This window comes from Eschrichtius robustus, chromosome 3 (genome assembly GCF_028021215.1).
Source record: "Eschrichtius robustus isolate mEscRob2 chromosome 3, mEscRob2.pri, whole genome shotgun sequence".
Taxonomy (NCBI): domain Eukaryota; kingdom Metazoa; phylum Chordata; class Mammalia; order Artiodactyla; family Eschrichtiidae; genus Eschrichtius; species Eschrichtius robustus.
The window spans coordinates 33131869-33158051 of NC_090826.1; the positions used below are offsets into that span (position 1 = coordinate 33131869).

The 26183-nt window shown below is 40.1% G+C and overlaps 2 protein-coding genes across 3 annotated transcripts in view; both read left to right on the forward strand.

Annotated features, from left to right (window-relative positions):
* The first annotated feature begins 2058 nt into the window (after positions 1 to 2058).
* Positions 2059 to 26183, forward strand: part of ZNF684 (zinc finger protein 684) — a 37385-nt gene continuing 13260 nt past the window's right edge. The window contains exons 1-2 of the mRNA XM_068539612.1: positions 2059 to 2075; positions 2902 to 2958. The gene's annotated coding sequence lies outside the window, so the exon portion shown is untranslated. The remainder of the gene's footprint in view (positions 2076 to 2901; positions 2959 to 26183) is intronic.
* On the forward strand, positions 2732 to 8571 carry EXO5 (exonuclease 5). 2 transcript variants are annotated; one of them, XM_068539617.1, is made up of 3 exons: positions 2732 to 2797; positions 2902 to 2958; positions 7070 to 8571. In XM_068539617.1, the coding sequence occupies exon 3, from the start codon at positions 7079 to 7081 to the stop codon at positions 8189 to 8191; it is 1113 nt and encodes a 370-aa protein (XP_068395718.1). In that variant the 5' UTR covers positions 2732 to 2797; positions 2902 to 2958; positions 7070 to 7078; the 3' UTR covers positions 8192 to 8571. The 2 variants fall into 2 exon arrangements, with proteins under 2 accessions (XP_068395718.1, XP_068395717.1); XM_068539616.1 differs by having other exon boundaries at positions 2797 to 2958.

A 26183-nucleotide genomic window follows, 5' to 3' on the forward strand; every position in this document is an offset into this window, starting at 1 on the left:
AGTGGCTACTGTGTTGGACAGTGAAGCTCTCGAGAGCATTCATATAGATAAACACTTACTTTTATCATATAAACACTTCAATGGAAGACTGTAATCAGTGTGATTTAGAGGTACAAATTCTACCCTCTGAAAGAGTAAGGAAAGTAAGATGGAAAGAGGAAAACAGACAATTTGTGTCTAACAGTATTTCCCATATTACAGATATCCCTGGAGGTGGAGGAACTAAATCAAAGGCTTTTGTATACAGATGGACCTTAAATGCCCCGACTTCTTCTTCTTTCCTTTGGGGAAAGGGTAACATTTTCTGAAATTTGAGAATGAAAGCTTTGGGCAACATCGTCCTCCTATCTTGGAAATTTCTTTTCCCCACAGCATGATCATTTCTGAATCGCTTCTGCTTCACTCCACCAATCAGCATTGCCCCCTCAAACTCCGTTTGAAGATAACAGGTCCATGTGTGAAAGGGTTGAGGAGGGGCTTTCGTGCATTGGGAGTTGCATCCTGGTGAAGGAAAGTTATACTTGGGAGGAGGCAGAAACCTCCAGCCTCAATACAGCAATGCCCACCCATATTTCACTTGATGTGTAAGACTTCCCTCAGCTTTCGTATTTCCAAGAACAAGGACGTTTTCCTACACAACCACAAAATCATTTTCACACTCAGGATATTGATAATTGATTGATACTATTATCTAATATGTGTCGCATTTAAATTCCCCCAACTGACCCAAAATCTTTGTAGTTTTCTTTTTTATTTAACTTTTTTTTTTTTTTTTTGGCCGTGCTGCGCTGCTTGCGGAATCTTAGTTCCCTGACCAGCGATTGAACCCAGGCGAGGGCAGTGAAAGCACTGGTCCACCAGGGAACTCCCAACATTTTTGTATTTTTTTTAAAAGAAATCGGGGAATTCCCTGGCAGTCCGGTAGTTAGGACTCGCTTTCACTGCTGGTGCTGGGGTTCAATCCCTGGTGGGGACACTAAGATCCGCAAGCTGCGAGGCCCATAAATAAGTAAGTAAATAGATAAATAAATACATAAATAAAATCTTTCCCTATTCTGAAGTCCAAAATGCATTTAGGTTTTTAATCCTCCTGGAATTGATATTTGTGATGAAGTGACACAAGGGGTCTCATTTTATGTTTTTTTTCATAAGGATACCCTATTGTCTCAGAACCTTCATTGAAAATACCATCTTTTTTTCTCCATTGCAATGCGATGCCACCTTTGTCACAAATCGTTTCCAAATATGTGATGACTGTTAAAAAAAAAAAAAAGCAATAATTGTCATAAAAGTCAGACTAGTGGTTTCCTCAGGAAGGAGGCATGGGAGTGTATTTGGGAAGGGCACGACACTATCTATTTTTGCTCTACATGATGACATGTCTGTTCAATAATTATTATACTTACCTTTCTATTTCAGAATATAATTGTGTTATATTTCCCAATAAAAGGGTTAATTAAAAAGTAAGCAAATAGAAAAAAGAAATACATTGATGAGACGAGCGTCAGCATCTTTGAAAAGTGAGTTCGTGGTTGTTCTCTCAGCTGGGAAAGCTGGTGCGAGGTGCAAAGAAAGGCGTACAGAACCCAAGGTGGCAAAGCGCAGACGCAGCGCTAACGGGCAGACGCCAAGGGCACCGCGGAAAGGGACATGCCCAGACCTTTCTCCTACACTGGCTTGGCAGTAGCCGGGAGCCGCCAGGGTGGAGCTTCTTGGTCAAGTGACGGCGCAGTTCCGTCCCGAATGAACTCACACGCACAGCCAGCGGCCCACAAAGACGACCTCCGCAGAGGCGGACCCGCATCAGGACCCTCCTCCGCCCCGCAGCGAGTGGGATTCGCGTCTGAGCCGCAGACGCGCGAAGACTAAGCGGCGCAGCTGAGGCCTCCGGGAGGGGGCGGACCTTGGGCAGCCGCTGGGCATTCTGGGCCTGGTGTCCAGGCGGCTTTTGTGAGAAGCGCGAAAGCAGAGGTCCTCTCCCTGACTTGCACTTGCGCGTCCGGGGAAAGGGTCCGGGAGCGGTTCCGAGGCCGCGACGGGGCCGGTGGAGTCCGGGGTTCCGAGGCATATCCCAGGTTAGGGGAAGGCCGGCGAATGCGGGTGGCGGGCTGAGGGGCTGAGTTTTGGAACCCAGGGATCTGTCCCCGCGGGTGCCGCGTCCCCCCAACCCCCTTTCTGGGTGGGAACGGCTCCGGGGCAGCGGCTTATCTCGTCTGCTCCTGTGGGTTCAGGACCTTTCGATCTTGGAAGACCCTGCTGTCGGCTGGGACCCCTTCCCTAGTCCAGCAATCCGTTGCTCTCTCCTCCAGGACACTGTAGGGAGGTGCTCAGTAAACTTTCGGGCAAGCATGCAACTCCCCGGGAGACAGTGGTTTTGGGACCGGTGGGAAGGTCCCCGCTGAAGGCAGACTTTCTTGGAGCCCACAAGTCCGGGCTGCACCGAACAAGTCAGGATGTTGAGCGTGAAGGCAGAGGCACTGCCGCAGGCAGCAGGAACCCATCAGAGGGGAAAAACATTTGATCTGAGGTCTCTGCCCGAGCTTCTGGGCCGAAGTTGGGGCTGGAAGAGGAAACTGCTCTCGGAGCTGCTGGGGGACCTTCGTTATTACTGACCCTTTTACTTGCAGGGAGCAGGGATTGGATCAAGTAACTGCATCCAGGGTATGGGCAAAACGAAGAAGTCACGGAGAATTTGCCCTCGGAGCGAGGCAAGCGTTACGTAGGATCTGGGGTGGGCAACAGTCTGTGCAGTGTGGATCAGAGAGGAGGAAACGCCGCAATGTGAGGGACTGGTCAGGTGAGAAAGGACCAAAAGTCTCTGTTCTAGCAAGGCCCAGAGTTGCTAATCTGGATTCTCCGATTGCAGACCTGGTCTTTCAGAGCTCTTTCCTCCTCCCCCAGCCTTGTCATTTCAGCATTCTGCCTTTCCTGTGAGGAGGAAGATCAGCCAAGTCCCAGGTGAGTAGAAGTTTCTTCTCTCCTAAAATTTAATTTGTCAGAGGGAATAGGTGTACTATCTCATCTCTCCCTTGAGAAGGAGAAGGAGATCCACATTTGTTGTGTGCCAGTGTGTGTACTTTGTCATCACTCAATTGTTTGGGTAGCTGAGTACGGTTGGAAGGAGTACTCTAATTTTAAAGATGTGTCAGTAGCCTCAGGGAAACTGAAAACTTGCCCAAGAATACTCATAAGGCAAGTAGCATACTAAATACTATTGACCTACTCAGGTTCAGAATCCAGATCTGTAGGACCCCCAGACTCTTGACAGCATGCTGGTGTTTCCCAAACATCTCATTCACTTACCACCTATTTCTACCATACCTATGTACCACATGTATTGTTAGTCTCATATTTTTAATTTTTTACTTACATTTATTTAAAAAATCAAACTTGTGCTGAGAAACACTACATATGAAATTATGCATTTGAAGAACACTCTAAGCTTTATATTTATTCTAAGATGCTGATCCATGTACCATGTAAAATCATCTCCTGTCAAAAAGATACAAACTGAATTTTGGGACACAGTGCACTGCATCATGCCCTTGCCTGGATTTTTTCTGCATAGGGAAGTCCAAGCAACACACTGAGTCTAAATTGTCCATCCCCATTGTATTGTTTTTTCCTTTTAGGTAAATAATTCCACAAAGAATGCTCTCCTTTTGTGTCTTCTTCTTTTTTTTTTTAAATATAAATTTATTTATTTATTTATTTTTGGCTGTGTTGGGTCTTGTTGCTGTGCGTGGGTTTTCTCTAATTGCGGTGAGCGGGGCTACACTTCGTTGCGGTGCGTGGGCTTCTCATTGCGGTGGCTTCTCTTGTTGCAGAGCACAGGCTCTAGGTGCGCGGGCTTCAGTAGATGCAGTCTGTGAGCTCAGTAGTTGTGGCTCGTGGGCTCTAGAGCGCAGGCTCAGTAGTTGGGGCGCATGGGCGTAGTTGCTCCGCGGCATGTGGGATCTTCCTGGACCAGGGCTCGAACCCGTGTCCCTTGCACTGGCAGGGGGATTCTTCACCACTGCACCTCCAGGGAAGTCCCTTGTGTCTTCTTTACAAACATTTCACTTACCTATTAAGAGCTACCCTGTTTTGAGTGTTGTATGTAAAACAAGTAGGAAGTCCATACATTTCAGGAGCTTACGCTCTCTTTGGGGAATTAATAGATACGTATGAAATAATTGAAACCAGTACTGTCCAATAGAACTTTGTGTGACAGGGAAGTGTTCTATATCTGTGCCTTATAATGTGGTACCCACCAACCACATGTAGTTACTGAGCACTTGAAATGTGCCTAATTTTATTTAATTTTAATTAAATTTAAATAGCTGCATGTGACTGTTGGCTACATATTGGATAGCCCAGAACTGGATATTTGAAGTAAACTATTTTCAAGGTCAGTTGATTGGATTTAGTGCCCTCTCCTGCAGAGGGGTGGGGGTAGGGGCAACCCGAAGTATACATGTTAATTGCCATTTAATTTTTGTTTCTTGGTGGAGGGTAAAGATTCTCTCCCAGTTTCAGGGACTTCAGAGTCCAAATAACGTTACTCATTCTGAAACTATCATCATCTAAGGCACATTTATACTTTAAGACACTTGTGCAAACGTGCAGCTTCTGTGTTTTATTACTGTTGAAGTATCCTATAAAGCAATAACTTTATAGGATATACCCAGAAGTCTTAGCATTGTATTACTTTGGTTCATTGCAGATAACTTGTTTTCCAGCTCTCTGTGTTTTCCTTCATTAGGGACATTTAGACTATTTAAAAATTAGTTAAGTACAATGATAACTAATATTAATACCATTTTCAAGGTATCAGTGTTAAGTTTTCAACATGGGAGTTGGTACATACGGCTCTTTCATTGCTCCTTAGAGTAGCAAGGAGGAAGCTTCGCTCATAGTTTTTACCTCAATCAGCTTCAATTCTGTGTCAAGTTATTTTCCTGTCACCCAAAGTCAAAATACTAGTGGGCTGCTCATACCTTGTTTTGTTTTTTGTTTGTTTTGGTTTTTTTGTATGCAGGGTTAGATATGTGAAGTAAGAAGGAAGGCTTAAAAAGAGTATCTTCACAAGATAATTTGCCTAGTTTCTTTTTTTTTAATATTTTAATTTTATTGGAGTATAGTTTTTTTTTTTTACATTTATTTATTTATTTATTTGGTTGCACTGGGTCTTAGTTGCAGCAGGTGGGCTCCTTAGTTGTGGCTCGCCGGCTCCTTAGTTGTGGCATGCAAACTCTTAGTTGCAGCATGCATATGGGATCTAGTTTCCTGACCAGGGATTGAACCCGGGCCCCCTGCATTGGGAGCGCAGAGTCTTAACCACTGCACCATCAGGGAAGTCCCTTTATTGGAGTATAGTTGATTTACAATGTTCTGTTAGTTTCAGGTGTACGGTAAAGTGATTCATATACATATACATATACTCATTCTTTTTTAGATTCTTTTCTCATATAGGTTATCACAGAATATTGGGTAGAGTTCCCTGTGCTATACAGTAGGTCCTTGTTGGTTATCTAAATATCTTATATATAGTAGTGTACATGTGCTCACCCCAAGCTCCTGATTTATCCCTCCCCCCTACTAGTTTCTTTTTTTCTGACCAGGGATTGAACCTGGCCCACGGCAGTGAAAGCCCAGAGTCCTAACCACTAGGCCACCAGGGAACTCCCCTAGTTTCTTAAGATTAAAAATACTTGAGAGACAAAACAATCAAACGTAATGTATGGTCTTTGTTTCCTGGTTTAACGAAAAGCTATCCAAATGTTTTTTAGGGCAGCTGAGGAAATTTGAATATGGACTGGAGTATTAGGGAATTATTAATTTTGGTAGATATGATAATATTGTAGTTAATGTAGGAGGCTTCTTTGGAAATGTATGTGAAGCATTTGTATTTGAAGCATGATGATGTCTGTAATTTACTTTAAAATAGTTAGGCTAAAAAAAAAGCACCTGAAAGAAGCAAACACAGCAACATGTCAACAGTTATTTATCTAGATTGTGTTCATTGTTCTATTCTGTCTCCTGTGCTTGTGACATTGTTTGCTGTAAAAAGGGAGAGTATTTGTCCCTCAGTAGAGTAGTGAGATATTTGGTGTGAAGCACTTGGCTCCGTGTCTAGCACGCAATAACTGTGCAATAAATATTCACTATTATTTATAGCAAAATACAGTAATATTTTAAGAGTTTTCACTTACATAGTTTCCATCATAAGCTAATTTCTTGTGGAGGGAGAAAATAAACTTAGTGGGAAACACCAATTTCTATAGTGTTAGGAGGAATTTATACAGTCAGTAAAGGTAAAGTAAAACCCACCAAGAGCTTTTTCTTCTTGTCATTTTCTTAATATATCTCAAACACAAAAAACAACTGATTTCCACATGTTGCTGTGAATATCCTCTCTCGTTACTTCATGCTATTACTTCATGAGTAGATCTATTTGTATTTATCTGTAGTTAGTCTTTGAATTTTGCCGCACTACGTTTCTGAGAACTACATTTAAAAGCAGTCACTGTAGAGCTGATTCTGCTCAAGGAACAGTTTGTTATTGAGGTTTATTTTCCTAGTCAAGGACTTTGTATCAAAAGAATTGTAGAAGTGGTCCATGGTAAACTGGCAAACATTGCTCCAACATTTACAATGATCTACATTCGCTTAAAAAATGAAATAATGTCCCAAGTCAGTAGAATTTTGAAGGAAAAAAGGCAAACCTCTAATTTCCTTTTAAATGAAGAAACTGAGGACAAAGTAGGTGATTTGCTTAAAGTCACACATGGTATGTTAATACCAGATTCAGTAATAAAACTTAAGTTTTATTTTGCACTTAAAAATTTTTGCCAAGTATTCATATATGGATGATACAATGAGTCTTATTGTTGTAAATTGTACCCGTAGTACAACTCTATAGCATTACTAATTGGTCATAAATAAATAAGCATCTTTAAAGACTGTATATAAATAATTAGTCATGATTCTTTTTTACCTCATTGGAATTTGAAAGTGCTTTTGAGAAATTTTTCATTTGGGTAATGCATTTCTTTAACATGATATGCACGGCCTTTGCCCAATCCAGAGCTGTGCCATGGCAGAGACTAGGGAAGAGGAGACGGTGTCAGCAGAGGCCTCAGGGTTCTCAGACTTGAGTGACTCAGAGTTTCTGGACCTGGAGGATACACAAGAGTCAAGTACTTCACCTAACAAGCCTGGCCCTTCTTCTGAACTCCCTGGGAAGGATGGCAAGCTCATAAGCTTACCAAAGTGGAAAAGAGGATTGGATGTCTCGTCACCTATGGAACGATTCCATCTTAAATATTTGTATGTCACTGACCTGTCTACTCAGAACTGGTGCGAACAGCAAATGGTATATGGGAAGGAGCTTCCTGGCTTCTTGACACCTGAGAAGTCAGCTGTTTTGGACACTGGTGCCAGCATCCACCTAGCTAGAGAACTAGAAGTTCATGATCTTGTGACTGTCCCCATCACCTCTAAAGAAGATGCTTGGGCAGTTAAGTTTCTGAACATATTATCAATGATTCCTACCCTGCAGTCAGAAGGGCGCATCAGAGAGTTTCCAGTGTTTGGAGAAGTGGAGGGTGTGCTCCTTGTTGGAGTGATTGATGAGCTGCACTATACAGCCAGGGGGGAACTGGAACTGGCTGAACTCAAGACACGCAGGCGCCCTGTGCTCCCTCCGGACGCTCAGAAAAAAAAAGACTGTTTTCAGGTCAGCCTGTACAAATATATCTTTGATGCCATGGTACAAGGGAAAGTGACCACTGCTAGCCTAATCCACCACACAAAATTGCATCCAGAAAAGCCACTGGGACCTTCAGTGCTGAGGCATGCCCGGCAGGGAGGCTTCTCTGTGAAGTCCTTGGGTGACCTCATGGAGCTGGTCTTCTTGTCTCTAACACTGTCTGACCTCCCAGTTATTGATATCCTGAAGATTGAGTATATCCACCAAGAGACTGCCACTGTGCTGGGTACAGAGATAGTGGCCTTTGAAGAGACGGAGGTGAGAAACAAAGTGCAGCACTATATGGCCTACTGGGTGGGCCACCGAGAGCCTCAAGGGGTTGATGTGGAGGAGGCTTGGAAATGCCGGACATGCAACTATGCAGATATCTGTGAGTGGAGGAAGAGCGGTGGGTTGCCCAACTCCATGCTAGAGCCGCAAGCCAAACAAGCCAAATGAACGGAAGATAGACTTTCAGGAACTTTGATCTTTCCTGCTCCTAATGTACTCAGCAGAGTGAAAGAGGACCAGTCTCTGAGCTTGACTTCCATGGAGAGTGTTCTTATTTTGGTTCTTTTCATATTTCCTCAGCCTCTTACCACACAAATCCAGGACCAAGGCTCAGGGGTGAGTGGGAGACATCTGGGATTATACTGTCTCTGGAGCTTCGCCATAGATTGCCAAGAAGACAGATGCTTATCATGGCTGGAGCAAGGTATCCTTCAACAATCTTTGCTTTCCTAAGAAGATTCTTCAGTTTCTTTTACGTCTCTTCCCTATTTTTTCTCAATCAGGGTTTCTACATTTTATATAATGAAATAAAAATGAAACACTGTCCAGGTTGGTTGAACTGGTTTTTTTCATAATCTCAACCCTTCAAAGAGGACCACCAGAATAGTTGTGTGTGCATGTTATTCCAAGCCTTTAAGTACATACATAAACATATTTCTGAAGTAGTGGAATGAGCAGAGCAGGAATTTAAAAGAAGCCTAATACATATGCTCAAAGAAATAAGGAAAAATGAAGCAGGAACAGGAAGTCCTAAAAAATGAAAATAGTAAATATGATATTAATATTTACAAAAGAATGAATACGTGAGTGGAAGCTTGTATTACCTTCAACCCCACAGGTGCCCAGCATCTCCTACTCTAAGACCAGAGCATAAGTGATGCCCTGGAATTAGACCTGGACTCTATTCTTTACTAGCTTGGGACCTTGGGGAAGTTTCTAAGCCTTTTCTGAGCCTCAGTTTTCCAATATGGAAAATGGAGTGATGGTAATTATACTCACCTCATAGAGTTATTATGAGGATTAAATGAGATGATGCATGCAAAGAGCTTAGGACAGTACTCGGCACATCAGAATCATTCAATGATTCAGTATATGGATGGCGCTGCTGCTACTGCCGCTGCTGCTGATAATAATGAAGATAATGTTGATGATAGTGTAAGTTGTTTCTAGTCCTTTGCTTCATTCATCTCTGTTTTTCCATTGAGCAACATTCTCAAATATTTTGGTCTCAGATCCTTTGCATGCTTAAAAATTATTGACGATACCAAAGACATATTGTTTATGTTGGTTTTATCAATGATATTTACTATAAGTCAAAACTGAGAATCTAAATACATGTTTATTAATTCATTAAAAAATAACAATAAACCCATATGTTAGCATAAATAAAATATTTTCATTAAAAAATAACTTTTAAAAATTAAAAAAAAAAAAAGAAAAACATAATACATTAAGTAACATGTGACATTCACACACTGTACAATCCAGCGATACCATTCCTGAGTATACGCTAAGAGAAACTCTTATACATGTACAACAGGGAATATTAACAAGAGCTTTGTAACGCTTTCACAATAGCAAAACCTAAACCTAGAAGCTGCCTAGGTGCATATCATTGGAAGAGTAGGGTGATGTGGTACGGCAGCCAAAACACATGAGCAACAATGACATGCAACCATGTGGATGAAAATGAGCACACAATATTAAGTGAAAAAGTAAGTCCCAAAAGGTTACATATGGCATGATATTCTGTTTATAAAGTGAAAAACAACAAAGTAAAAACATTTTAAGATATTTAAAGATGATGAAGAGGAATCTCAGTGCATCTTAGAGGAATCTCAGTGGAGCCCTTAACTGCAGGCATCTCCAACAAGACCAGAGGAAAGAATGATATGGACATCACCTGGAAGGAGGAGGCTTATTTATGGACACACTCCTGGAGAATTTGCAAAAGTAGATGGAAGGAGAGGAGCTGGCAGGGGTGGGGTTTCTATATTAACTAGAAGGCCAGGAGCCAGCAGAACACGGTGAATATTGTTAGCATAGCTGCATGTTATACATGAACTGGTAAAACCTGGACATTTATAGGAGTCAGAGTAGGCTACCTCTGCAGGCCTTCTGAGCTACACATACTCTTTTCTTATGGACAGTGGGAATCTTGTAATAACTCTTCCCATTTACTGAGGGAGTATTCTGTCCCAGGCACTGTGCTAAGCACTTTTTATGATTAAATCTGTGTATCCATTATTATCCCTGATGAGGGAACCGAAGCTTAGAAGGGTTATAAAACTTGCCCAAGGTCACACAGTTTGGAAGTGGTTGACTCCAGCCTAGATTGTCTGACTGCAGTGCTTATGCTCTTAACTAGTACACTGTAAATTTTTCTTGCTGTGTTAAGCTGCCTACACTGTGCGTCATTATAGGCCCTAAGAAGTTTGGACTCAAATTTGGGGCATGGTAAACTGAAACTTATGAGATAAATACTATTAAGCTAATAGTCTTCAAAAAAAGAACTTGGGGTTTCCCTGGTGGCACAGTGGTTGAGAGTCTGCCTGCCAATGCAGGGGACACGGGTTCGAGCCCTGGTCTGGGAAGATCCCACATGCCGTGGAGCAACTAAGCCCGTGAGCCACAATTACTGAGCCTGCGCGTCTGGAGCCTGTGCTCCGCAACAAGAGAGGCCGCGATGGTGAGAGGCGCGCGCACCGCGATGAAGAGTGGCTCCCACTTGCTGCAGCTAGACAGAACCCTCGCACAGAAACGAAGACCCAACACAGCCATAAATAAAAAACAAACAAACAAACAAAAAGAATCCCCCATTCTTAAAAAAAAAAAAAAGAACTTGCTCAGGCCTCTGTAGCACAATCTTAGTTATATTAGCATCTTTAAGAACAGGAAAAAGAAAATCAGTTGGTTTTAGACAGTGACTAATTTAGTAGAATTTAGTCAGAATTCTGTAATTCAGTAATTCCCTGAGCTCTCAAATCCTTATTTTATTTTATTTTTTAATTTGGCCATGACACAGTCCATTTATTTATTTATTTATTATTTTTAAAAATTTTATTTATTTTTGGCTGCGTTGGGTCTTTGTTGCTGCGCGCTGGCTTTTCTCTAGTGGTGAGTGGGGGCTACTCTTCGTTGCGGAGCGTGGGCTTCTCATTGCCATGGCTTCTCTCATTGCGGAGCAGGGGCTCTAGGCATGCGGGCTTCACTAGTTGCAGCATGCGGGCTTAGTAGTTGCGGCGTGTGGGCTCTAGGGTGCAGCCTCAGTAGTCGTGGTACACGGGCTTAGTTGCTCCTTGGTATGTGGGATCTTCCCGGACCAGGGATTGAACCCGTGTCTCCTGCATTGGCAGGCGGATTCTTAACCATTGCACCACCAGGGAAGTCCACAAATCCTTATTTTAAATTAACACCTTTCGGTCATCACTTTATGGTTTCTCACAGAGTAGTTGAGGCATCTGTAGTTGGGATCACCCCAGGATCACTGATGCTGTTCTCTACAAGAGATACTTCCCTGGTTTGCAGCTGCCTCATATCTAATAATGTCATCTCTCCCATGTATGTATCATACAGTATGATGTGATATGAAGTTGATAAGGTTCTTCAAGATATTTTTATGGATGTATCAACATATATTTATATGAACTCTGCCTAAGGTGTCTGACTCCAAATTATGAATCTCTTGGATGTTTGTTCAGTGAGTGGGTGAATGAAAAGAGATGTCACAACGAAGCTATTTCTTGATTTTAAAAAAAGCAAAAAAACTTGCTTCTTGGGCCAGAGAATGGGCTAAGTACCTAAATTAGGATTAGGTCCAACTGTTCATAATAGAAATTGCCAAAACAATAGTGGTTAAACAAAATAGAAATGGATTTCTTTCATGAAAAAGAACCCTAGATATAGTTAGTCTAGGTCATGATGTCCGGAGACCAGGTTCCTTCTCTCTTGTTTCTCTAAAATCAATAAGTGTCTTCCTACTTCATAGTCCAAAATGGCTGCCCAAACTCAAGTCACCTATACACATTCAGCATAAAGCTGAAATGTGAAAAGGGTATTATTTTAAGGACACTTCATAAATTTGCAGCACTGACATCCCACTGGCCAAAATTTGGTCACTACAAGGGAGGTTGGGATATGTAATTTTTATTCTGGGAAAGCATATGTGCAGACAAAAATTGGAGAGTCTATGAACTGCAAAAACCAGAGAATGGATATTGAGTGACAGCTTGCCATCTCTGCCACACTGAGATGTTTCAGTAACAGAGCTTGCACTTTTTGCCTTGCTAAGGACCCGACACTCTTGGAGGAAAAGAGGAAGATGTGAACATGACACCTCCACCATCCACCTTCAGAAATTTTCATCTTCCCCAGCTGAAATTACTCCCTATCCGTTAAACATGAACTCCCCATTCCTCCCTCCCTTCAGCTCCTGGCAGTCACTATAATACTTTCTGTCTCTATGAGTCTGACCACTCTAGGTACCTCATATAAGTGGAATCATACAGTATTTGTCCTTTTGTGACTGGTTTATTTCACTTAGCTTAACATTTTCAAGTTGCATCCATGTTATAGCCTGTGTCAGAATTTCCTTCCTTTTTAAGACTGAATAATATTCTATTGTGTCAATATCTTTTAAAAGTAAGTGGGAGCAAAGTAGTATTCCAGAGGAGGAGCTGACTTGGTAAAAGTTAATGTGTTGCAGAATGATTTGTCTCAGGTGGATCTGAAATTGGAACTATTGTAGTGGTGTCACAATCCACCAGGTTGCATCAGATCCTCAAATGTGGAAGCAAAAAATGCAGAGTGGTCCTGTTGGCATGGGAGAAAGAGGAGGCTCCAAGTCCTGGAGGTCTGGATGAAGTGAAAAATGAGCGGTATTGAATTCCAGGTCAGTATCCTAGGAATATTGATTAGGCCCCATAAGCAGAATCTGTGCCTGCGGACCACAAGTAAGCTAAGAATTGTTATCCTAGCCTCGGTTTCTCCAGTTCCACTGAACTTCACTTCTGCTGTCCTTCAGTAATGTCTCCAATAACCACAACATTCATTGGATATCTTTATTGAGAGCATCTTCTTCCAGTCTGTGGCTTACCTTTTTATTCAGTCATGGTGTCTTTTGATGAGCAAAATTTTACTGAAGACCAGTTTCAGTGTTTCATTAGTGCTTTTTGTATCTCATTTAAGATATATTTTCCTACTTTAACACACCTTGCTTCTTTTACTTATCAATTTATTTTGGAGTTGTTTCATATTAGTATTTATAGTTTATCTCCTTCCTTTCAGCAGCCACAAAGGATTCCGTTGTAAAGATATAATACTGCTGTTTATCTAATCAGGCCTCTATTTACATCCACTTAGGCTCTTTCCTATCTTTTCCTACTACAAACACTATAATAATATATAAAGTAGAAAGTAAACGTTGCTCTTACATATACACCTATTAATCCTGAATCCCAAAATAACCATCGATAGGAAGTTGATAAGGTTCTTCAAGATATTTTTATGGATGTATCAACATATATTTAAATATAAAACAAGTATGTGTGTATTGGGGTGTATGTGATTAGACACAAAAAATCCTCTGTAGCATGCTTGTTTCAGTCAAGTCTTATCATGGATAGTGTCATATCTGGATAATTCATGGATAGTGTCATATCTGGATAATATAGTATTTCACTGGATAGGTGTAATATCATTCATCACTTAATTATCCCTTCCCAGTGGGTACATACAGGGATAGATATAGACACATAAATGCACAGCCTATATATAAACATTGATATTGTAAATATTTTTCTGATTTTCCTCCTTATTCCAAGGCCTAGAAATTTTGGGATATAAGGCTGCACAATTAAAATACATCTGGACAACACTGTAAATCAACTATACTTCAATTTAAGATAAATAAATAAATAGATAAGATCCACATTGCCCTGCAGAAATATTATACCGTTTAGACTCCAGGATTCCCCAAAGCAAGGCTCTTTTGTATGTATCATTATAGTATCATCATATGACATAATATAATAACTCAAATTATTTGTGAGAAAGAAGTACATAAAAGTGTATATTCTTCCACACCCTAACACTAGTATTATAATTCTTTTTAAATGATGCCAATCTGAGATAATTGATATCTTAGCCTTAATATTTTATTTATTTATTTATTTACTTATTTATTTATTCATTTTTGGCTGCATTGGGTCTTCGTTGCTGTGCACGGGCTTTCTCTAGTTGTGGTGAACAGGGGCCACTCTTGGTTGCAGTACGTGGGCTTCTCACTGCGGTGGCTTCTTTTGTTGAGGAGCATGGGCTCTAGGCTTGCAGGCTTCAGTAGTTGTGGTGCACAGGCTTAGTTGCTCCGCGGCATGTGGGATCAGACCAGGGCTCGAACCCGTGTCCCCTGCATTGGCAGGTGGATTCTTAACCACTGCGCCACCAGGGAAGTCCAGCCTTAATATTTTAATTTGCACTACTCAGATAATCTAGGAAGATGAGTATCGGTCCTTTATTTGTTGATAATTTGTACTTCTTTTATGAATTGCTCATATTCACTGCCCATTTTCTTTCTTTCTTTTTTTTTGGCCACCCTGCGTGGCATGCGGGATCTTAGTTCCCCAACCAGGTATGGAACCCGTGCCTCCTGCAGTGGAAGCGCAGAGTCCTAACCACTGGACCGCAAGGGAAGTCTACTGCCCTTTTTTTTTTTTTTTTTTTTTAACTGCCCATTTTTAATGGAGATTTTAGTCTTTTTAAATGATTCTTAAAATCCAGTTTACTGCATGTCTTTAAATTTCCTTTATGGTGGATTTTTCTGATTAAATAATACATGTTCATTATTTTAAAATCCAAAAAAATACATTAAAATGTAAGGAAGAAAGTACTCTCTTTAAATTTTTTCAACTATTATTTCTTTGGTTATTGCTTCTCTGTCTTATTTTCTCTTTATGGAATACTTTTATGTGTATTTCTATTATATATACTTTCTGTATTCCTAATTTTTTCCTATTGTTTTATTCTCTTTGTCATTTTCTCTTAATACTGAGAAAATTGTTTGTTCTGGTCTTCAACTTCTTCAACTTAGAAAATATTTCTTTGAGTATTATCTCTCTATTCTCTTGTCTCCTTCTGAACTGCTTTGATATGTACACTAAATTTCCTTGACCTGCCTTCTATATCTGTTATCTTTCTCTCGTATTTCACTCTTTTTATTTTTTATCTTTACATTCTAAGAATTCTTTGAACTGGTTATCTAGTTAACTACCCCTATCCCCAGCCCCAGCCCCAGCCCCAGGTAACCACCATTCTATTCTGTTTTTATACACTGAAATACAGAGAAACTCTTAAATGTGAAATTTGGGGAGAACATTTTAATGAATGTTTCTAACTCCATAAAAGAGACAATATCTAGGAAAGTAATCTCATTAGTACCGTGAGTAGAGTGAAATATGTAAAACTGGTATTCGTGGAAAAACGGGTCAAGGATGTTTAACATGCAAGTCACTCAGTAGCTATGGGTGTATTTCTTTTTTAGACTCATGTTCAAAAAAAAACTAATAGAAGTGCTTTTTATCTTTTAATCTCATGGTTCATTAGCTGCATTATGAACATAATAATGTAAATTCTCTCCTAACATACTCTCTGGACTCCTACTTAGAGATGTAATTGTTTCATCTGTCACTGTCTCAGTTTTCTAAATCTTGAAAATGTTACATTGAGTGATCAAGATCAGTGTCTTCTGGACCACTTCTTAACCTCTTTTTTGTTTAATTTTAGACATATTAGCCTTTGAAACTGGAAGTCATAATTCTCAGAAGTCTAGAGTAGTCATTAATGACATGGATCCTCTATTTTAATAGACCTTGATGATAATTGACTTAAGATTTTTAAAAAATACCCAAATTGAACTTCTAGAGATGAAAAATGCAATGTCTGAGATGAAAAATATAGTGGATGGGATAAATGACAGATTTGACATTGTAAAAGAAACGATTAGCGGACTTGCAGATGTAGCAATAGAAAACATCCAAAATGAAACAGAGAGAAAAAAAGTACTGAAATGGAAAAAACAGAACATAATTAGCTATGGGAAAACTTTAAGTGATAGTCTAATATATATGTAATTGTAGTCCACAAAGGAAGGGAAGGGAGGAAGGACAGAAAAAGTATTTGAAGACATAATGATGAAACCTTTTCCAGATTTAATGAAAACTCTAAACCCACAGATCCGAGAAGCTCAATGACCTCTATGCCCAAGAAACATGGAGAAAGTTAAACCAAGGCACATAGTAATCAAATTGCTTAAAGCCAGTGATAATGAGAAAATCTTAAAAGCAGCCAGAGGGGAAAAAAAATAAAGATGATAGCAGATTGCTTGTTGGACATGATAGAAGCCAGAAAAAGGAGTGGAGTAATATCTTTAAAATCCTGAAAATAAAAACCGCAACCTAGAATTCTTTGTGCTGTGAAGATATTTTTCAAAAATGAAAGTGAAATAAAGACTTAGTGACATACAGAAGTTGAAAGAATTCATCACAAGCAGGCCTATGTAGAAGTAATGTTATAGGAAGTCCTTCAAGCAGAAGGAAAATGATACCAGCTGGAAATCTGGATGTAAAGGATCTGGATATACACAAAGGAAAGAAGCCCACAGGAAATGGTAACTACATGAGAAAATATAAAACACTTTAAAAATTATTTAAATCTCTTTAAAAGGTAACTTGCCTTTTAAAAGTAATGATAATAGAGTGTTTTCTGGGATTTATAATCTACTTAGAAGTATGAAAATAGCACAAAAACCAGGAAGAGAGAAATGAAAGTTTACTGTTGTAAAGTTCCTTTTTTTTAAAGCCATTTTAAAAATTGAGATATAATTGACATATAACATTATATGTTATAGAGTTCTTATATTCTGGTAAGTGAAGTGGTATAATATACCTTGAAAAGTAATCTGTGATAAGTTAAAAATGTATACTATAAACCTTAAAGCAACCACTAAAGAGACAAAATAAAGATATATAGCTAATAAGCCAACACAGTAGATTAAAATGAAATCATTAAAAATTTTAATCCAATGGAAGGTGGGGGAAAAGGAATAAAGAACAGATGGAGAAATAAAAAAACACTTAGTTAAAAAAAAAAAACACACTTAATAAGATGGAAGGTTTAAACCAGTCATATCAATCATATTAAATGTAAATGTTCTGAGGACCTCAATTAAAAGGCAGTGATTGTCAGCTTGTATAAAAAAGAAAGACCCAAATATAAGCTTCCTAAAAGAAACTTACTTTAAATATAAAGACAGTAAAAGGTTAAAACTCAAAGAATGGAAAACGATACCATGTTAACACTACTCAAAAGAAACTTTGTCAGTAGAAGGTGCTGGAGGTGCACTGGAGGAGGAAGATGTGATGGTTAATTTTCTGTGTCCACTTGAGTAGGCTAAGGGATGCCCAGATAGCTGGAAAAAAAATATTATTTATGGATATGTCTGTGAGAGTGTTTCCAGAAGAGATCAGCATATGATTCAGGGTGCTGACTAGTAAGGAAGATCTGCCCTCACCAATGGCAGCTATTATCTGTTGAGGGTCAGAACAGAACAAAAAAAGGTAAAGAAAGGGCAATTTCTTGCTCTCTCTTCTTGTACCGGGGCATCCATCCTCTGCCCTCAGACACTGGAGCACCTGGTACTCCAGGACTTACACTAGTGCACCCACTCTACTCTAGATCTCAGGCCTTTAGCCTCAGACTAGGTGTTACACCATTGATTGGCTCCCTTGGTTCATGGGCATTCAAACTGAGACTGAATTATTCACACTGACTTTACTGGTTCTCCGGCTTGCAGACTGGGGAACTTCTTAGCCTCCATAACCACTTGAACCAATTCCTATAGTTCATCTCTCTCTCTCTCTCTCTCTCTCTCATATATATACATCGGTTTAAACCACATGGGTCCACTTATACCTGGATTTTTTTCAATACATACTACACAATCTTGGTTGGTTGAATTCAAGGATGCAGAACCCGGGATAAAGAGGGCTGGTGTAAAGTTACATGCAAATTTTTTACTTCTCGAAGGGTTGTTGCCCCTAACCCCCTAATTGTTCAACGGTCAGCTGTGTGTGTGTGTGTGTGTGTGTGTGTGGTGTGTATCCCCCATTGGTTCTGTTTCTCTGGAGAATCCTAATACAGAAGAGGTTTTCTTTCCTAGTTCCAATGTGTTTATCTGGTTGGGCTCTTGCAGAGTTTTGTTTGTTTTTGGTAGTTCCCTGGCAGGCAGCAGCAAGTGGTACCTCCCTAGTTTCCCCACTTCCAACCCCTTCCAGAAGTTTCCAAAAGCATCTGGTCTTACCTCCTCATGGACAACTTCATGCACACACCCCATCTCAAGCATTTTTAAGAGGCAAGCAGCACCTCCCTGTGAATGGCTTCATCCCACAGGTTCAGCAGCATTCCCAAGGGCAGCTAATGAGTTCCACATGTGCCCCAACTCACTTCCCAGCCTTTTACTAGTGACAGCTTTCCAGTGAGTCAACAACCACCACCCTCTTCTCAGGCAGCTTCTGGGAGGCGTTCCTGTTAGTCCAGTCCATGTTTCAGCTGGCTTTCCAGCATGTCAACCATAACCCTGCAGGCAGTTTCCTAGCAAATTTCATCAGCATTCTAGCCAGTGATCCTTTACTCAACAATCTTGGGTTGTCAGTTGCACACCAGCTGTGGCCTGTAACAACCCAGGAAACTTGGTCATTTGATGGGTTTCAAACATATCCTCACATGAATCCCAGCCTTGGGGAAGAGTCTCCCCCTCCAAGTTTATTTCTTTTGGGGATACCCTCCCCAGCTCCAGGGTATTCTTTTTTTTTTTTTTTTTTTTTTTAAATTATTTATTTATTTATTTATTTATTTTTGGCTGTGTTGGGTCTTCGTTTCTGTGCGAGGGCTTTCTCTAGTTGCGGCAAGTGGGGGCCACTCCTCATTGCGGTGCGCGGGCCTCTCATTATCACGGCCTCTCTTGTTGCGGAGCACAGGCTCCAGACGCGCAGGCTCAGTAATTGTGGCTCACGGGGCTAGTTGCTCCGCGGCATGTGGGATCTTCCCAGACCAGGGCTCGAACCCATGTCCCCTGCATTGGCAGGCAGATTCCCAACCACTGCGCCACCGGGGAAGCCCCCAGGGTATTCTTTAGAGTGCTTTTTATTCCCCAATTAGCCAATTCCCAGTTACACCAATTCCCTATTAATAATTCTTTATATTAAATGTTCCTTGTTCAAAATACTTTGTGGTTTCTGTCTCTGGATTGAACCCTAATAATACACCAGGGATAAAGAGGGGCACTTAACAATAAAAGGGTCAGTTCATTAGGAGATCATAGCAGTCCTAAGTGTTTAGGTATCTAAAACAGAATATCAAAATACATGAGGCAAAAACTGATAGAAATACAAGGAGAAATAGACTAGACAAGCCCACAATTAAAGTGTGAGATTCCAATAGTCCTCTCTATAAATGATGAGGACAAAACTAGTAGAAATATAGAAGAGTTAACACTATCAACTATTTGACCTAATTACCACTTATACAACACTCCTCCCAACAAAAGCAGAATACAGGGCTTCCCTGGTGGCGCAGTGGTTGAGAATCTGCCTGCTAATGCAGGGGACACGGGTTCGAGCCCTGGTCTGGGAAGATCCCACATGCCGCGGAGCAACTAGGCCCGTGAGCCACAATTACTGAGCCTGCGCGTCTGGAGCCTGTGCTCCGCAACAAGAGAGGCCACGATAGTGAGAGGCCCGTGCACCGCGATGAAGAGTGGCCCCCGCTCGCCGCAACTGGAGAAAGCCCTCGCACAGAAACGAAGACCCAACACAGCCATAAATAAGTAAATTAAAAAAAAAAAAAAAAGAAGAAAATTCTTATTAAAAAAAAAAAAAGCAGAATACACATTTTTTTCAAGTGGACATAGAATGTTTATCAAGATAAACTTCTGGACCATAAAACAAGTCTGAATAAATTTATGTGGATGAAAGTCATACAAAGTATGCTCTCTGATGACAATGGAATTAAGTTAGAGCTTGATGACAGGTATCTGAATATCTGAACAATAAAAAAAATGTGCAAACTAAATAACACACTTAAGTAACCTATGAGTCAATAAAGAAATCACAGGGAATTCCTTGGTGGTCCAGTGGTTAGGACTCCATACTTTCACTGCCAAGGGCCTGGGTTCAATCCCTGACTGGGGAACTAAGATCTCAAGCTGCACAATGTGGCCAAGAAAAAAAAAAAAAAATCACAAAAAGAGAAATTAGTAGATTTTTTTTTTTGGCCATGCCACGTGCGGCATGTGGGATCTTAGTTCCCCAATCCAGGTTCAAACCCACGCCCCCTGCAGTGGAAGTGTGGCATCTTAACCACTGGACTGCCAGGGAAGTCCCAGAAATTATTTAGATTTGACTGAAAATGAAAACAATATACAAAAATGTGTGGGATGCAGTATATTACAGGGAAATTGATACCACTAATGCCACTAACTGGAAAAGAAGAAAGATCTCAAATTACTGACCTCAGTGTTCACCTTAAACCAACAAAAGGAGAGAAAATGAAATTCAAAGAAAGCATAAAAATGAAATAAACTTTGGAGCTGAAATCAATGAAATAGAAAACAGATAATAGAGAAAAATCAAAAGCTGGTTCTGAGATCAATAAAATTGATAAGTTCTAACCAGAGCAATCAGGAAAAAAAAAAAAAGAGGGAAGACACATGACCAATATCAGGAATGAGGTGATAGTACTACAAATAGTATAGATCTTAAAAGAATAATAAGATGAGACTTCCCTGGTGGTCCAGTGGTTAAGAATCAGTCTTGCAATGCAAGGGACACTGGTTCAATCCCTGGTTGGGGAACTAAGATCCCACATGCCACGTGGCAACTAAGCCTGCGCGCCGCAACTACTGAGCCCGTGCGCCACAACGAGATGAGCCTGCGTGCCGCAACTACAGAGCTCATGTGCTCTGGAGCCTACGCACCACAACTAGAGAGCCCGCGCACTGCAACTAATGAGCCTGTGCGCCACAACTAGAGAGAAGCCCGCACACCACAACGAAGAGCCCATGCACCAGAACGAACGATCCCACGTGATGCAACTAAGACCTGACGCAGCCAAAAAATAAATAAATATTTTTAAAAATAATAAGAGAATATAATGAACAACTTTATGCCAATACATTTGACAGCTTAGATGATACAGAAAAATTCCTTGAAAGACACAAACTACCAAAGCTCTCTCAAGAAGAAAATTTGTAACCCAAATAGCCCTATATCTAATAAAGAGATTGACTTTGTAGTTTAAAACCTTCCCACAAAGAAAACTCCAGGTCCAGATGACTTTACTGCTGAATTCTACCCAATATTTAAAGAAGAAATAATACTAAAGTCTACACAAACTTCCAGAAAATGGAAGGGGAGGGAAACTTCCCTACTCATTCAATGATGCCAGCATTACTCTGATACCCAGACCACATATTACTGGTAGACCAGTATACCCTATGAACATAAATGCAAAGATTTTAAACAAAATTTTAGCAAACAGAATCCAACAATACAGAAAAAGGACATGACCAAATGAGGTTTATGCCAGGAATGCAAGATTGGTTTAACATTAAAAACTCAATGTAATTCACCATATTAATATACTAAAAATGAAAAAACATGATAATCTCAATAGATACAAAAATTTTTTTGAGAAAATACAGCATCTGTTCTTCAGAAAAACTCTTGGAAAACTAAAACTAAAAGGGAACTTCCTCAATCTCATGAAGGGCATCTACAAGAAACCTACAGTTAACATTATACTTAATGGTGAAAGACAATGTTTTTCCCCTTAGTTCAGAAAAAAGGCAGTTATGTCATCTGTCACCATTTCTAGTCATCCTTGCAGTGGTGGATAACTTATTTCCAGTGCAATAAGTTAAGGAAAATTGATAAAAGGCATCCAGATTGAGGGGGAAGAAATAAAACTTTTTATTTGCAGATAACATGATTATCTATGTAAGAAATCCCATGGAAACTTTGAAAAAGCTAACAGACCAACATTCACAAATAAATTGTATTTCTACATAGTCACAACAAACAATTGTTAATGGAAATTCAAAAATACAATTTATAATATCAAAATTATGAAATATTTAGGGATAAATCTGACCAAAAAATATGCAAGAGTTGTACACTGAAAACTAGAAAACACTGCTGAGAGAAATTAAAGTAGACTTAAATAAATGATGAGATATACCATGCTCATGGATTGGAAAACTCAATATTGTTAAGATGTCAGTTTTCCCCAAATTGATCTATAGATTCAAGACCCTAGCCAGACAGGTTGCACTTATGGACATGAAACTATAGACAGTTTCACATTTATTCAGTATTCATAAATCTTTATTTAGCACCTATTTTGTGTCAGGCTCTGGAGATATAGTCATAGACAAAACTAAAATTCTACTCACACCAAGTCCAACGTGTGGGCTTTTTTCCCCATCACCAAGCAATTCTCAGACATCAGCTGAGTGTTGTATAGTTCAACTCAATTCTGCCACTATCTACCTGGCAATAATGTCAGGTCTCACACGTTAAGGGTTCAGTCCTCTAAGACTGCCTGTCTCGCCCCACTTCAGATGCCAATTGCAAGTCCTGGTTATCTACCTGTGCTTCTGACCTACCAGCTATAGATTGGAGGTTCCAACAACCCCCTCCTTGGGTTTGTTTAGTTTACTAGAACTGGCTCACAGAACTCAGAGAAACATTTTACTTACTAGACTACCAGTTTATTATTAAAGGATATAACTCAAGAACAGCCATATGGAAGAGATGCATAAGGCAAAGTATGGAAAAAGGGCGCAGATCTTCCATGCCCTCTCTGGGCACATCACTCTCCCCACACCTCCACGTGTTCACCAACCCAGAAGCTCTCTGAATCTCATCTTTTTGGGTTTTTATTACATAGCCATGATTGATTAAATCATTCATTACATAGCCATGATTGATTAAATCACTGGCCATTGGCTATTGATTCAACCTCCAGCCTCTCTCGCCTCCCCAGAGGTTAGGAGGCATGGGACTGAAAGTTCCAACCCTCTAATCACATGGTTTGGTTTTCCTGGCAATCAGCCCCCATCCTTAGGTGCAGTCCAAAAGTCACCTAATTAACATAACAAAAGACACCATGCTCATTCTCATCACTTAGGGAATTCCAAGAGTTTTAGGAGCTCTGAGCCAGAATTGGGGATGAAGGCCAAATACATATTTCTTATTATAAATCACAATATCACAAAAACGAATAAAATATATGCCCTCATAGAACATATATACTATGAGAGAAAGACAGGAAAAAGGAAGAAGAGAAATCAAGGATGGCTCTTAAATATTTGATTTGAACATGTGAAGTTGGAGGTGGCTTTTAAGCCTCTTGACGGGGAGATTTCAAGTAGGCATAAGGAATTAGGGGTCAGAAATTCAGGGGAGAGATGAGGGCTGGAGATATAGATTTCTCAGTCAACGTCAAATAAGTGGTATTTAAAGCCATGAGACTGAATGAGACCATTTAAGAAAAACTTCAGAAAGAAAAGGCCCAAGGCCAAACCCTTGAATATTCCAACATTTGGAGGCAGGACAGAGGGAGAGTATTCAGTAAAGAAAATAAAGAAGTAGTGTTAGTGAGGTGGGAGAAATGATCTTTTGTGAGATGTTCTAGAAGCCAAAATAAGGAAGTATTTCAATTTTCTTAAATGCCGTTGAGGTCAAATATGAGGACTAAGAAAGTCCATTTAATTTTTCAACTGGAATTTCATTGGTAACTTGACAAGAGCAGTTTTAGGAGTGTAGTTATGGTCAAGAAGCCAATTAGAATGGACTGAGGAGACAGTTGGAAGTGAGAAAATGTAGGCAGCAACAAGAAGCAACTCTTTAGAGAAAATTATTCTATGAAAGCAAGCTAGGAAATAGAGCAATTGCTCAAGAGAGCTACATGTCAAGAAAGGACTTTTTAAAGATGAGACATAAAAACATGTCTTTATGACACTGAAAATGCCAGTAAAGTTAAGGGCTACTAATATCAAGTGGGCTCTTAATGCTGCCAGGCAATTGTACTACATTTCTGTAATCCATTCACTCTCCCCATTCCTAAATAACGTTAGGATCTCAGATGCCATTGATTATAAGATACATCATTATTTTACATATTACTAAGAAAGAAAAAAATGCTGCCAATTAAACTATGGCATGCCATAATTTGTAAGACAGCAATTTCACAGATGTTGAAATATGAAAAAGTATTAGAATCAATGTAATACAGTATTTTCTTTCCTCAAACCTTTAATACCTTCTCCCTATCTTCACTTCGAGCTTCCTATTTCACTGAGAAAATAGAAGCACTCAGGTGAGGACATCCTCATTCTCCCACCACCAAATCTGTCCACCTGTCTGCATCTGTACCTATCGACTCTGCCTCCCCCTCCCCCTTTTTTTAACATCTTTATTGGAGTATAATTGCTTTACAATGCTGTGTTAGTTTCTGCTGTATAACAAAGTGAAGCAGCTATATGTATACATATATCCCCATATCTCCTCCCTCTTGCGTCTCCCTCCCACCCTCCCTATCCCACCCCTCTAGGTGGTCACAAAGCACCAAGCTGATCTCCCTGTGCTATGCAGCTGCTTCCCACTAGCTATCTGTTTTACATTTGGTAGTGTATATATGTCCATGCCACTCTCTCACTTTGTCCCAGCTTACTCTTCCCCCTCCCTGTATGCCTCCCCTTTTATTTCAATGAATAAATTGTCCATACTCTTGCTTAGAACTGATCCCCCCGATTATGTACTGAATTACATCCCTTCTTTCCTCAAGGACTTTCCTCCTGCAACCGTCGTTTTTCCTGTATTGTCCATTTCCCCTCTCCACTGTATCATTTTAATTAGGATACAAACACTAATTTCTTCCATCTTAAAAAAAAATTCTGGACCCCAATTCCATATGCAGAGGACAGCTTTATTTTTCTACTCATCTTAAAAAAGCAAAACTGAAGAAGTTGTCTATATGTACTTGCTTTCTCCCATTGCTTCGTCCCACCCTTACCTAACTCTTATCAGACTTTATCAAACTTCCATCACTACACCAAAAGGGCATGTTTCAACAACTCCCACACTGCTCAATCCAGTAGTCAATTATTAGTTCTCATCCTACCTGACCTATCAGCAGCATTTAATGCAGTGGATCATTCCTTCCTTCTTGGAACATTTTCTTCCCTTGATTTTGCAGATTCAAACCCTCCTTCTTTTCCACCTGCCTCATGGATTATTCCATCTCAGTCTTCTTTGTTGGGTCCTTTTCATCTCCCTGACCTAAGCTAGTGTATGGGTAGAAGAAACTGAACTAAGGGTAAATTATTCTCTTTAGCATACTACTGATTTAGATTTTCCAGTATTTAAAAATTCTGGTGTCTATACAGATGGCCAAGAGGTACATGAAAAGCTGCTCAACATCACTAATTATTAGAGAAATGCAAATCAAAACTACAATGAGGTATCACCTCACACTGGTTAGAATGGGCATCATCAGAAAACCTAAAAACAACAAATGCTGGAGAGGGTGTGGAGAAAAGGGACCCCTCTTGCACTGTTGGTGGGAATGTAAATTGATACAGCCACTATGGAGAGCAGTATGGAGGTTCCTTAAAAAACTAAAAATAGAATTACCATATGACCCAGCAATCCCACTACTGGGCATATACCCCGAGAAAACCATAATTCAAAAAGACACATGCGCCCCAATGTTCATTGCAGCTCTGTTTACAGTAGCCAGGTCATGGAAGCAACCTAAATGCCCATCGACAGATGAATAGATAAAGAAGATGTGGTACATATATACAATGGAATATTACTCAGCCATAAAAAAGGAATGAAATTGGGTCATTTGTAGAGACGTGGATGGATCTAGAGACTGTCATACAGAGTGAAGTAAGTCAGAAAGAAGAACAAATATCGTGTATTAACACATATATGTGGAATCTAGAAAAATGGTACAGATGAACCAGTTTGCAGGGCAGAAATAGAGAAAGAGATGTAGAGAACAAACGTATGGACACCAAAGGGGAAAGCGGGAGGTGGGG